At 37.6% G+C, this 12,745-nt stretch overlaps 1 protein-coding gene across 3 annotated transcripts in view; it reads left to right on the forward strand.

Moving 5' to 3' along the window:
* PIK3R1 (phosphoinositide-3-kinase regulatory subunit 1) overlaps window positions 1-12,745 on the forward strand; it is a 77,291-nt gene that overhangs the window by 48,165 nt on the left and 16,381 nt on the right. For all 3 annotated transcript variants that reach the window (XM_061619612.1, XM_061619602.1, XM_061619623.1), the window contains 5 exons: window positions 173-265; window positions 2,553-2,627; window positions 5,228-5,359; window positions 6,266-6,467; window positions 6,690-6,769. In XM_061619612.1, coding sequence (XP_061475596.1) covers window positions 173-265; window positions 2,553-2,627; window positions 5,228-5,359; window positions 6,266-6,467; window positions 6,690-6,769 — 582 coding nt within the window. The remainder of the gene's footprint in view (window positions 1-172; window positions 266-2,552; window positions 2,628-5,227; window positions 5,360-6,265; window positions 6,468-6,689; window positions 6,770-12,745) is intronic.

Raw genomic sequence — 12,745 nt, forward strand, 5'->3', positions numbered from 1 at the left:
TGATGAAAAACTGTTTGCATAGACTTTGACAGGTGATAAAGGGAATTTGTTCAGTGTTTAAAATTTAACTAGCTGCATTACATCATGGTTTTCATAAACTCTTAACTGTAGCTCAGCTGCTTTTAAAAAATCTTTATTATTTATTTATTTATTTTTCTTTCTTTCTTTACAGCTTTCACACTTCCAGATCTTTCCGAGCAGTTTTCACCACCTGAAAATGCCCCTCCTCTTCTTGTAAAGTTAGTGGAAGCTATTGAAAGAAAAGGTATGAAGATGATGAATGGGGCTAGGATATTAATTTGCTGTGTGCCTAGTCATTCAAATACCACTCCTTTTGAACGTCACACTTTTAAATTGCAAATGGCATGTACAAATGTCAGGAGCCATATGAGCTAATGCTTAGGGTTGCCCAATACTCATGTGCTTGCACAATAATATTGGATTACACCCAAGGTCCATAGGGTTTTTTTTAAAAAAAAATCAAACAAATCTAATTCAATATTCACATGCTGCTTGAACTGTGGCTACTTGGTTTATTAACCTAGTGATCAAGCTTGAACAGTTTGTCACCTCATAACTGTCTATAGAACTATATTGAAATGAATATTACTTAAAGTCCATTTGGAAAAGCCCTAGAAAAGTGAAGTGTTTGCAATATAGGTAGCAAAATCTCTGTCCTTGAAATGAATAGTTGATCCAAAGGCAGGGAACTGTTTGGTATCTTTAAAGCAGCTTTTCCCAACCTGATACCTCCAGATGTTTTGGGCTACAGCTCCCATCAGCCCTAGCCAGCATGTCTAATGGTCAGGGATTATGAGAGTTGTAGACCAAAACACCTGGAAAGCATTAGGCTGGGGAAGACTACCTTAAGGGGTCCCCATTTCCCTCAGGTGTGAGAAGTTCAGGGACAGTGGGTTTCCTTTGGATGGCAGGGAGCCTGGAGATTTACAAATTACGAGGAGTCTGGAGAAAACAGTTGCTAATTTTGTGTCACGTTTTTAGAAAGAGCAACAGCGGGCAAAGTACTTCAGTGTTTGTAAACATCAGTAAAAATTCTCAGTTCTCCGTGTGTGTCAAAATGCAAACTCGCAACACATTTTTCTGTATCCTTTCCATTAGCTGAAGAATGTCACCTTCCAAAGACGGAGGAGAGAAATTTCAACCATCAAGAAACATAAATGTTCTGTTGTTATGTCCCTGACCACTTATTAATTCATCAGTGAAAGGCCCATCCATAGTAGTCAAAACAGCCAGTCTCATAACAGCACATTCACTTTTCTGCTTTAAAAGTACATGTTTATTCCTTCTATATTTTGACCAGTATTTCTCTTAGATTTCCCCCCCTACTGTACTGTTCCCAGTGCGGTTGGGATTACTATGTATTTGTGTTTCTCCCTCCCTCTGATCTTCACTTTCCGTGGTTGGAAATGCTGTTTCTGTAGTGTTCTTTCATTGGCTTTAAAGTTACAATTGGACTGGCTATTGGTGGAGGTTAAAAGACAAAGGGCTTGAGGGTTGGTTTGTTGCAATTTCAGTGTTGTTCTTGCTGTCATGACTATTTTCTTTTAAATGGAGCCAGTGTTAATTGTCAGCAACATCAAACAGCTCCTATGAAAGGAATTAGCACCCGTACTTGAAATGGTTGTTTCAAAATATACAGGCATTTTTTTGCTTTTGTGTTTTTGTTAATCAGCCTGCCAAAATCCTGCTTTAATGAAACCGCTCCTGACACTGAGGAAGGGGTGGTAGGCAGGGACTATTACACCCAATAGTTTTAACACATTTGTCCTGTTTTTGTTTTTGTTTTTAATTAGGCAAGGTATTATAGTAATCGCCAGCCTGCACTTGATTTTCTCTGTCTCCAAGTACGATGTATAGAAAGGGGTTGCATAAAATACATTTGTAGATGCAACATCTCGGAGATCTTCAGTCTTACCTGAGATGCAAGACAATGAAGATGGCAGAGGGTGTTCTTTTACCCTCCTGTGCGCTAAGCTATACATGTTGCAGCAGTTTTGGGACCCAATCTTTCTTGTTTTGTTTAAAAAATATTTAAAAGCACCTGCAGGAGCAACCACGTTTGGATCAGAGCAATAGCGCTAGGGAAGATATTGTACATATCTCCCCCCCTCCCCAATTGGGATTAATAGGTACTGGGGGGGATTTCGATAGGTGAAACATTGTGAGAAGAAAAGGTTCAAACCCCCAACCCCACTGCTGCCCTGAACCAACTCAACCCCTCTCTTTTAAGGTTTTTTAAAAAGTCAAAACTGATCACAAATCTTCCACTTCAAGTTTAATTTGGTCCTGATGCAAATCCCAAACTCAAGATTTTGGAATCCATAAGCTAGATTTCTAGTATAGCTCAGTTATTAGTTTGTAGTCATGTCCTGTATAGAGTGCAGTTATATGTGAGGGACAGAGAATAGAATTACACATGTACATACTACCCTACTACACAGTGGCATTTGGATGAAATATGATATACAAAAAGCCAAAGGACATGTTTAAGTTTTTCTATTTAAAAAAAATCAATCTGTTTTCTTTTTAAGGTCTGGAATGTCCAACGCTGTACAGGTCACAAGGATCAAGCACCACTGGTGAATTAAGGCAAATTACTGAGTGTGGTAGGTACAACTCTTTTTCTTTTTAGTAAATGGATTGGATTGTAAGTTAATAGATTTCAGTGTTACATGGGATAAATTAATTTTAACATGCAAACCTAAATATTGTAGAATATTGTGTATTCTATTGGTATTCACTTACAGTATGAGATTTAACTGAACCCATGTCTCACCGACTCTATAAATTCTATAGAAGGAATTAGACTTTCCTGGAAAACCCTTGGACAAAGACAATTTTGAAGAAATGTGATTGGCTGAATAACTGTGATACAAGCTGTAATGTAGGTTAGGTTAGGCAAGGTGAATTAAATTTATACATTGCTTCCCACTAAAAAAGCCCTGAAGCAATTTAAAAGAAAGTAAAAAATACAATAATAAAATCATATAAACATTATTAAAAGCAGATTTAACAGTACAATATCATATCATTAATACTGCCCAAATGCCCAGAAAAGTACTGGCACTGAAACAATCGCAAGGATGGCACCACCAAGCCAACAATGGAGTCTAAGTCCCTACAGTTACAATTTCATCCCCCAAAATGCCTTGAAAATAGATAGCAGCCGGCCACTGAGGGTACATTTACCTCCTTCAGGCTGGAATGTAAAAGGCCCCATACTTTATGAAGTTACACTAAGCAAGACAGTTCTACTGAATCTGATACCCCCTCAGTAGTAATATCTTCAACAAAGAAACATAGGAAGTTGTTTTATAATCAGACCATTGGTTCATCTGTCTTAGTATTGTCCACACTGACAGGCTCTCAAGGGTTCCAGATGAGGGACATTCTCAGTCCTATCTGGAGATGCCAGGGATTGAAACATGGGACTTTCTGTGTACAAAGAAAATGTTCTCCCATTGAGCTATGGCCCTTCCCCTGAAATATAAAGTTAATGATGTAATTTGTTTTGATGAAGCAGGGTGTTTCTGTGTGATTGGGAAAATTGGAAAGCAGATTCCACATCCCTGTGTTTGATTTTTAAAGCCAGTTTAATCATTGGGACGAGTTTAGTCTTAAAACATACTCTTTATTCAATTGTAAGCAATCACATGAGGGAGAGGAGGGGCACGCTGCCAAACGCTGCACTCTCTGCCGTGCCATCTCTATTCCATGTAGAGCCCTCCACTAGTTTGAGGGCAAAGGTCTGCAGCAAGGAGTCTTCTGTCCCTGTGGAGACTCCCTGCCCAATTTAGAAGCGATGTTGCTGCTGCTGCTGCTGCTGTTGTTATTGTTGTATGCAGTAGGGCCCTGCTTATACAGCAGGTTAGGGACCAGGCCCCTGCTGTAAAGTGGAAATCGCTGTAAAGCGGAACCCATTGACTTTAATGGGTCGTGTCGCGTGAAAATTACGCAAAAATGCAGCAAAACGGCAAAATTGGCTTTAAAATGGGGAATTTCCCCTGATTGAAAGCCGCCGCATCAGCGGAACGCCGGAAAGCGGAACGCTGGAAAGCGGGGCTCTACTGTATTGTAAAGCAGCCCTGGGAAAAATGTATTTAATGTTGGGATATAAATTCCTTAAATATAACAAGGAATTGCAAACATATTTTTAAACTTTAACATGCATCTATTTAAGAATTCTATTCTGCTTGCACAGATTACATGTGGATAGTACTTCAATATATCTGAAATTTTAGAATTCTAAATTCACGTTCAGTACCAATAAAATATTTCTTTTTTTTTCCACACTGGCCATAGCATTGGTTGTAGTGCTTTACTGTGCTACTGTTTACACAAAATATTAGTAGATGAAACATACCTCAGTTAAAAATACCTTGGACTTAGAAGGCCTAAAACAATTAACTCATATTGCCACATGAGTTACAGGTATCCAAGTAACCAAGTATGTGAAATTTGGTCATTTCGGAGAAGATGCTCATTGTGTAGGGTTTGCAGTCCTTCATTACCAATGTGCAGATTTGTCATGTTCTATCTTAACTGTTATCATAATTCTATATGTAAACTTGCCATCAGAGAGGAGGTGACATTACAACTGTCAAACCACTTATATTAAGAAGCAGAGCTTTTACAATAGATTGTCTTCCTGCAGTGTATTTTAGATGTGTTCTAATGTAATGAATAATGTAATATAATGTATGAAGATCTCCTTTTTAGACAGTTGCAAAGGTCTGCAGACCTAGGGGGAGGGGAATAAGAAGCACACATCCAGGCAACAGAATACCCAGGCAACAGAACATCCAACTGCCACCATTTACAAGTTCACCCAAGACACGGCTGATATATCTACCTCCCTGTCTGCCCTTGCACTGTAAAAAAACCTACAGTCATCGGAGAAAGAAAGCATATGCTACTCCAGAACAACAATATGCAGGAGAGTGGGTAGAAATAGCCCCAGTGATGCTGTATATTATTTTATGTAAGCTGCCTTGGATATCCTTCTGCATCAAAAGGTGTGATAGAAATAACATTAATTAATAAATAAAAGTACATGTTTAGGTGTCTTGTTTGCTACAAATATTTCATTATAAACCAAACTGAGGTGTAAGCCCTGTTCCTGTTTTGTATGAAGCAAGAAATGGGGGGAGAGAACTGAATTGTTCCAAAAGCAAAGCATTATAGGACCTCTCTCTATGTCTTTCAGATGTTTCTACAGTGGATTTTGATGCCATCGATCTGCAGATTTTATCAGACTCTTTGAAGAGGTACTTTCTGGACTTGCCAAATCCTGTCATTCCAGCATCTGTTTACAATGAAATGATTTCCATAGCACAAGGTATGAATGTAAAAGTTTTTCTCAACACAGAATTATTGGTTGATTTTTGTTACCTCTGTAAATAGGATAGGAAAAGCTTAATATACCAAAAAGAGGACCTTTACACAACCCTTGTATACATTTTTTGAGCTTTGCACAAACACACACTTGTACCTTTTAGATCAGCTTTGTACACACATAGTCAGGATCTGCAGCTTAATCCTGGTGCCCTGACACGTGTATATTTAAAAACATCTTTTTGGTGTATCTTAAGAACATAATGTACAAAACGGTTCTTAGTGTTACAAACTCAGTGCATCTTGGCAGGTACAATATTTTTACAAACACTGGTTAACAAATTAAGGATTTGTCTGTATGCAGAAAGAGATAATTGTTAACCTTTTATCAGTACTTGCAAAGTAATTGTATTAGAGTAGACAATAGGATACAATGCAATAAATATATAGATAAGGATCATCCATTTTCATAGAGAATTCAGGCAGTAGGACTTAACCTATTCAGTGGTGGTCTTCATATTCAGTTGCAAATTCTAGGGACAGGATATTGCTGCTGATGTAACTTCAAAGCTAGAACAGCACTTCTGAGACTTATCTGCGACATCTCAGAATTATCCAATCATGTATGACACTAAACAGAAGACAGACTTCTACCAGCACACGCTGAACATTTTGTGGCTTTTTACCCAATGATACTTCTGTTTCACTTTGACTTTTGTGTAGTTGGTCCTTTCCCCCAGCTATGCTTACTAAAGTTTTCATTGTTTGAAAGAAGAAATATAAACTTGGGATTTACTGAAGGAATTAATGCTTTCCTGTAAAATTAATACTTTTCTGTATGAAATCAATACTTTTTAAAGCAATTGTTTAATGACACCGAGCCCATTAGGAAACATTTATTTCTTCACAGAAGTGCAAAACTCAGAGGAATATGCTCAAGTGCTGAAGAGGCTCATCAGATCACCTAATATACCTCAACAGTATTGGCTCACACTCCAATATCTGCTCAAACATTTCTCCAGACTTTGTCAGAACTCTGCCAAAAACCTTTTGAACGCAAGATCCCTTGCTGAAATTTTCAGCCTTCTGCTGTTCAGGTCCCAGGTAGCAAGGTAAGATGTATATGTTTAACTTATTTATTTGTAAGATTTCTGACCTGCCCTTCACCGTAAAATCCCAGGGCAAGTTGCAATAATATAATCATACAGTTATAAGAACAGTTACAATTATGAAAACAAATAAAGCAGTTCATACATGTATCTGGTATTATTCAGAATATTTTATTAGTTCAGCATACATTTTATAGTTTTAATATATGGTGAATATTTTTACAGCTCTGACAGTACCGAACACAACGTAAAAATCCTGGAAGTGTTAATTACAAGTGAATGGAATGAGAGACAAACTGCACCAGGTGAGTAAAATCTGTGTTTTGGAAGCATTTTGAAGTGAATTTTGGAAGAGATTTTGCTAGTGGCATTTTCTGAGCCTTTCAGTGTTTGTTTTTGAATTGGGAAGTTTGAGGCAAAACCCTTTTTGCCTTTTCTTATGGTTGACAATAGGGAACAATGAGCACAGCTGAAAAACCAAGTAGGCTGTTGAAATTTGTTGAAAAGAGTCTTGATGCAGAGCTTTTTGGGGGTCTAACATGCTATCCTCACAAACAATTGGGATGCTGAAACCTGCCCATAAGCTAGCTACAGGGAATCTGGGGCAGTGCAAAGGAGCACTGCTGATGTGCAAATGTTGTATCTTCCTACTTGGCTTGTTTTGTGATTAAAACACCGGGAAACTGCTGTGTAGACATATCCAAAGCTGAGATACGTTGTCAAGGGCAAGACATATACTAGTTATCTTAAAGAAAAATAAAATAAACTGAATATTGTTCATGATGTGGTTTAAATTGATTGTCCTCTGTATATCTCCAAATGCATGTCAGCCATGAACTTACTTGGTACGTTTACACAATCTGCTGTGCTCTCCTCACCCCTATTGTAAGTTGGTGATAGTAATCCATCATCAATATTTTTTCTTAGAATCATAGGTCATCAAAACACATAGTTTTGTACATCAGTGTATGGCTTCCTGTGACTGCACAAACATGCTGGTTCCTGGAAAGGAGCTTGCACCCACTTTTCTCCTCCCTGGGCTTTTTTAGGTCAGTGCAGGATGTCAGCTAAGCCAAGGTTTGGCTTAGCATGTCGTCCAAACCCAGGACCATGGTTAAGATCTCTCCTCCCTAAACATGACCTGTAACCATAGGGAAAACCTTGGTGATGCACTGTCCTAAAAGCCCGGGAGGGAAGCAAAGAGCAAAGCAGGTGGAGTCTCCACAAAAAGATTCTGCATTTTTGTCTGACTTTTCTCAGCAATAAATGCATGCTTGTTATAAAATTCTCATTATCTTATAGGAGAAAACAATTTTGCCCAGTAATTTCTACAATTACAATTCTGATGAGAATGTCTAAAAGGAACCTTTTCCTGGGAGATTTTACATACAGTGGACGTTGTGTAGTGTAGTACCCTTCAGTGACTGCTGACCACACAAACAAACTTTTTGCACATACCTTTCTTCTGCATAGACCGAAAACATGGTCTGAAAAACAGAGCATAGTAGAGCCTTCCTCAGGAACAGGATGTTAGGTCGTACAGATGTGACTCTTGGGTGTGATCTGAATTTTAAAGAACAAGAGTAGTTTGAAAACAGCATGTTGTAAATACCCAGAAAGAGATAGAATGTATCAGTATTGGGTATGATAACCGCAGCCTACGTTAGAGGGAATACTGAGAAGATGTGTGTGACTGCTGCATTAATCAATTAACTTACAAGACCAAGCTGTTAAAAACCTCGTGGTTGATTAGAAAGTTGTTGTAGGTTAATTAGTCAACCCATTTTTTAGAACGTTCTTTTTTACATAAGTACTTATAAAAACTGCAGGCCTTGAGTTCTATTCTAGCAGAGACTTTCTTCCTTAGCCCACATAAACTGTGGTGGGACTCTTGTAAGGTTGTTATATACATGAATATCCTGAAGAGCATACTTTCCTCCAAAACCAATCTGTATTGTTTATGCAGAATACTATTGTGATAGCCCTAATGTAAAGTGCTTTGAATGTTTGAATTGGCCTTTATAAATGATAAGTATTTAGCATCACAAATATAATGTTCACTTTTTCATTCTGTCTGACTAGCTATCAATTCTGGCATGTATTTAGTAGCTTTCTCATCACCTTCCTGAGTAGCAAAATATGTCATATACTTAAGTGAGGTCTGGAAACCTTGTTGTGTCAAATGTTACATGCAAATTAAATAATTTGTAATGCATGTGTTGCAGAGCGTTCTTTTCTTTTCATCAGACATAAGGTACATATTTGAAGTCGGTTTCAGAATTAAGCAGAATTCAAGAACCTAGGAGGCTGCCTTTTATAGTGAGTTAGACTATTGGTCCATTGTGCGCAATGACTGGCAGTGGCTTTCCAGGGTTCCAGACATCATTCTTTCCCAGCCCTACCTGGAGATACCAGGAATTGAACCTGGAATGTTCTGCATGCAAAGTATGTGCTTTACCAGTGAGCTGTGGCCTTTCCCATGATGCAACAGTGGTAGAGGTCACAATTGCTAGAGAAGATAAATAGGAATGTAGAAACGTCTGCAAAGATGCTGAAGATTTCCTTAGTCTGTTCCTAACTTTAAGGTCTTGGTAGCTCTTCCTTGGAAGAGAAGGGGCCACTTTCTTTTTGATGATGTTACCAGTCCAGTTCAACTTAATGTGTTTTTTTGGAGTTGCTACTGAAATAGTAGTAGTAATAATCATAATCATCAATATACCACTTACTTGCCAAAATGGCTTTTAAGTGGTTTACAACTATAAAACCAGGTACAAAAACATGGCCACACATAATTAAAATATACAATAAAACAATTTCATAAAAGCATTAAAATTAACATGTACAATTAAAATTAAAATGTAAAATAAATAAGGCCATTAAAACAGCATAACAATTAAAACATTTAAAATAGCAGTTTTAATTGGTGTCATAAAATCTGAAAGTGGAAATCATTGTATGTTATCATATATTAGATGAAATACAAGGACATATGAATGAACATTATCTGATTTTATATCCACTCTTGAGACTCTTTTTCCTATTAAAAAGAAACTTGATAGAAAAAGCTAGTGCAGTTGCTTTTAGGCTGCAATCCTATGCATGTATACTTGGACTTAAGTTCTGTTGAGCACAGTGGGAAATACTTATGAGAAAACATGCATACGATTTTTCTGCCTGGATCTGTGGCAGGGTGAAAAACCTCCAAACAAATATTATTAAAAATCTGTAGGCAATAGGGATGAGTGAGAATTTCGATTCAGTTCTCATTTCAAGTGGAATCTATCAAATTCGTACTTTCCAAAACAATATGAGAACTGAAACACAGTCATCCTTCAAAATTCACACTTATTTGAATTTTGCAATACAGTTTGCCAGCCAAATAGTGTTTACAAAAATTCATACATTAGGGGAAACTGCATAAAAATGAATATATAAGTAAATAACATGCAAAAATGCATTGCAAAAGTGTGTACATTATTCAAACCTGTCTATAAAAATGTGTTTATTAGGAGAAATACACTACTATGCTGGAGAATTTTCATGAGGATTTTTTTTTTTTAATCGCAAATTGGTGCAAAAATGTGGAGAACTGAATTTAAAACTGGAAAAATGAGAAACTAAGAGAACCGAAATTGACAGATCTTTCCATCCCTAATAGGCAATAACTGATGCTTCCTGCATGTCAAATGAAATTTGTTTCAGTTGAACAGGGCACTATAGAGGATTGTATAAGAACATATCATAGATGACGTCCAGTGATGTCTCACTGCTTGCGCAACAGAAATCCACTTGTGCAACCAGACTTTTTTTTTTTCCTTTATTATTCTTTATTGTTACGGTCATAGACCAGAACATTCACATATAACGCTATGAACAATTATACAAAAGTACGAAGATACAATCATAAAATAACGGTAAAACAGTTACATAGCGTGGCGAAAACACTCATAATAAAAACGGTAAAAACAATGGAGCAATAAAACAGTTATAAGACTATGGAGAAATGGGAACATCTGGAGGGGTGAATACCCTCCGAGCTGATTGGGCCGCAAAAATGTATTTAGCTACTAGCAAGGTAGTATCCCTGCTAGCCGCAGACAGAAGATAAAAAAGTAAGCGGTCAAGTGGTTTGTAAGGAAATTTATTTATAATAGGAGTTATAAATTTAGAACGAATATCATCATATAAAAAACATTCAAAGACGACGTGAAATAAGGTTTCTATGCCGTTAACACCACATGGACATAAGTGATTTGCATAAGGAATGCGCTGGAATCTCCCTTCTAATAGGGCGGAGTTGAGACAGTTGAATCTAGCCTTCATAAAGGCTAGACAATATTTAGGGATCGTGAGGTATTCCAAATAGGGGACACTGAGTAGTGGCGCAAAACTTAAACCAAAATGAATAGGGGAACAGGTCAAAGTGGCAGTGGTGATGGAACTTTGAAAGTCCATGTCACTAATGCGGGTCAGGATTGAAAGCTTAGCTGACTTTAAATCCTGAGACGCCAGATGTTCAGCTGAAAGGCCAATACTTACAAGATAGTTTGTATACATTTGGGCCCATGTTGAGATGAAGGGATCTTCCCAAAGTAAAGGGAGGTAGCCAGAAGAATTTTCATATGACATTTTAAGCCAAAAATTTAGGGCAGCCTTCCAGGCTTGGGACTTAAGCGAAGCTAGACCAGTTTCTAACCTGAGGACCGCCGATGGAACACATCTAGGAACACCTAGGATTTGTCTAAGAAATAGGGATAAAACTGCCTCCATTGAGGGGTTAAAAGCGCCAATCCATAAAGGTACCCCGTAAAGAAGTCGGGAAACAGTTTTAGATCTAAAAACCTTAATGGCTGCCGGGATATATTGTCCTCCTTTAGTGAAGAAGAACCTTCGGATGCCATTAGCTGAATTTCGAGCAGTAGAGATGGCTCCTCTAATATGGGGAGTCCAGGACAGTGATAAGTGAAATAATAACCCAGGGTATTTAAAATGGGAAACCTGTTCAATTTTGTGGGAATTGATTATCCATTCATGAGGAGGAGAGTGTTTGGCAAAAGCTAATATCTTAGTTTTAGAGAAATTTATAATCAATTTGTTTTCGTGATAGTAACTCATAAAATATCTAATTAGGCGTTTGAGACCAACTTTAGAAACCGATAAGAGAACAGCGTCGTCTGCATACAATAGCAATGGACAGTGCAGGTTCGCTAGTTTGGGGGGGTGAAAATCCGGGGAGTGACAGTAATGAGACAAATCATTCATAAAAAAATTGAATAATAGAGGGGCAAGAATGCAACCCTGTCTAACTCCTTTTGTTGTATTGATAGGATTTGTGAGGTGTCCTTCATGACTACACCTAACACGAAGAAAAGTGTGATGATGCAGTCGACTAATTAGAAAAAGGAGTCTCTTGTCAATTTTAGATTTAGCAAATTTTGCCCATAGTAAAATATCCCATATCTCCCTGGGGATAGAGTCAAAGTCAACCAGACTTTCATTTTCATTTCTCCCCCTCCAGTCCCCCATGCACCCCCAAAATCTTGGATTGGATTGGATCTTGGATTGAACATTGGATCTCGCCCCATGTTTTTATTATGAAGCATTTTAAATCCATTATCAATCAATATTTTAAGCTGTGCCTTTATAGATTTCTGTATAAACATTTATCACAAGTCACCTGTGCTTAAATGAAATTAATGCATCTAAGTGGTTTGGCATGGAAAATATACTTTTAACCTCCCCCCCCCCCGGCCCACTCCCTCTTACTCTCACTTTAAGTCAGGCTACATTCTATTGTTTGTCCAGCAGAGGGCTCTCCATCTAAACTAATAATAACCAAGGCTCATATAATTTTTAACAAATAAAATACTTTGCTGAATTTGTGATCCCCAAACTTTGTCATCACTTCTTATATCATGTGTAGGAAATATGGATACTTTAGTTATTTTCCTTTTATAGACTGCATAGACAATTACTACAGTTGGAATTATATATACTCCACTCAACCTCTGCCTTTAGATAATTTGTGGATTCATTCTTTCAAGCACCATCTACCAAGTACCAAAACCAAATCATGCAAGAGATGGTGAAATCCTGATTTCTGTGAAAGAGAGAATAGATCAAACTGCATAAACAAGGCACAATCCAGCTTGTCTCTGCATCTTTTGCTTTCTACATGTGGAGCTGTGTATACTTTAATGGATTACACACACATGTGCTCATCTTATGTGTTCAGTGCCATCTGTAGAGGAAGGGCTAGATTGGGCCCAAATTAAATATCA

Source organism: Rhineura floridana, chromosome 1 (assembly GCF_030035675.1).
Source record: "Rhineura floridana isolate rRhiFlo1 chromosome 1, rRhiFlo1.hap2, whole genome shotgun sequence".
Lineage (NCBI taxonomy): Eukaryota > Metazoa > Chordata > Lepidosauria > Squamata > Rhineuridae > Rhineura > Rhineura floridana.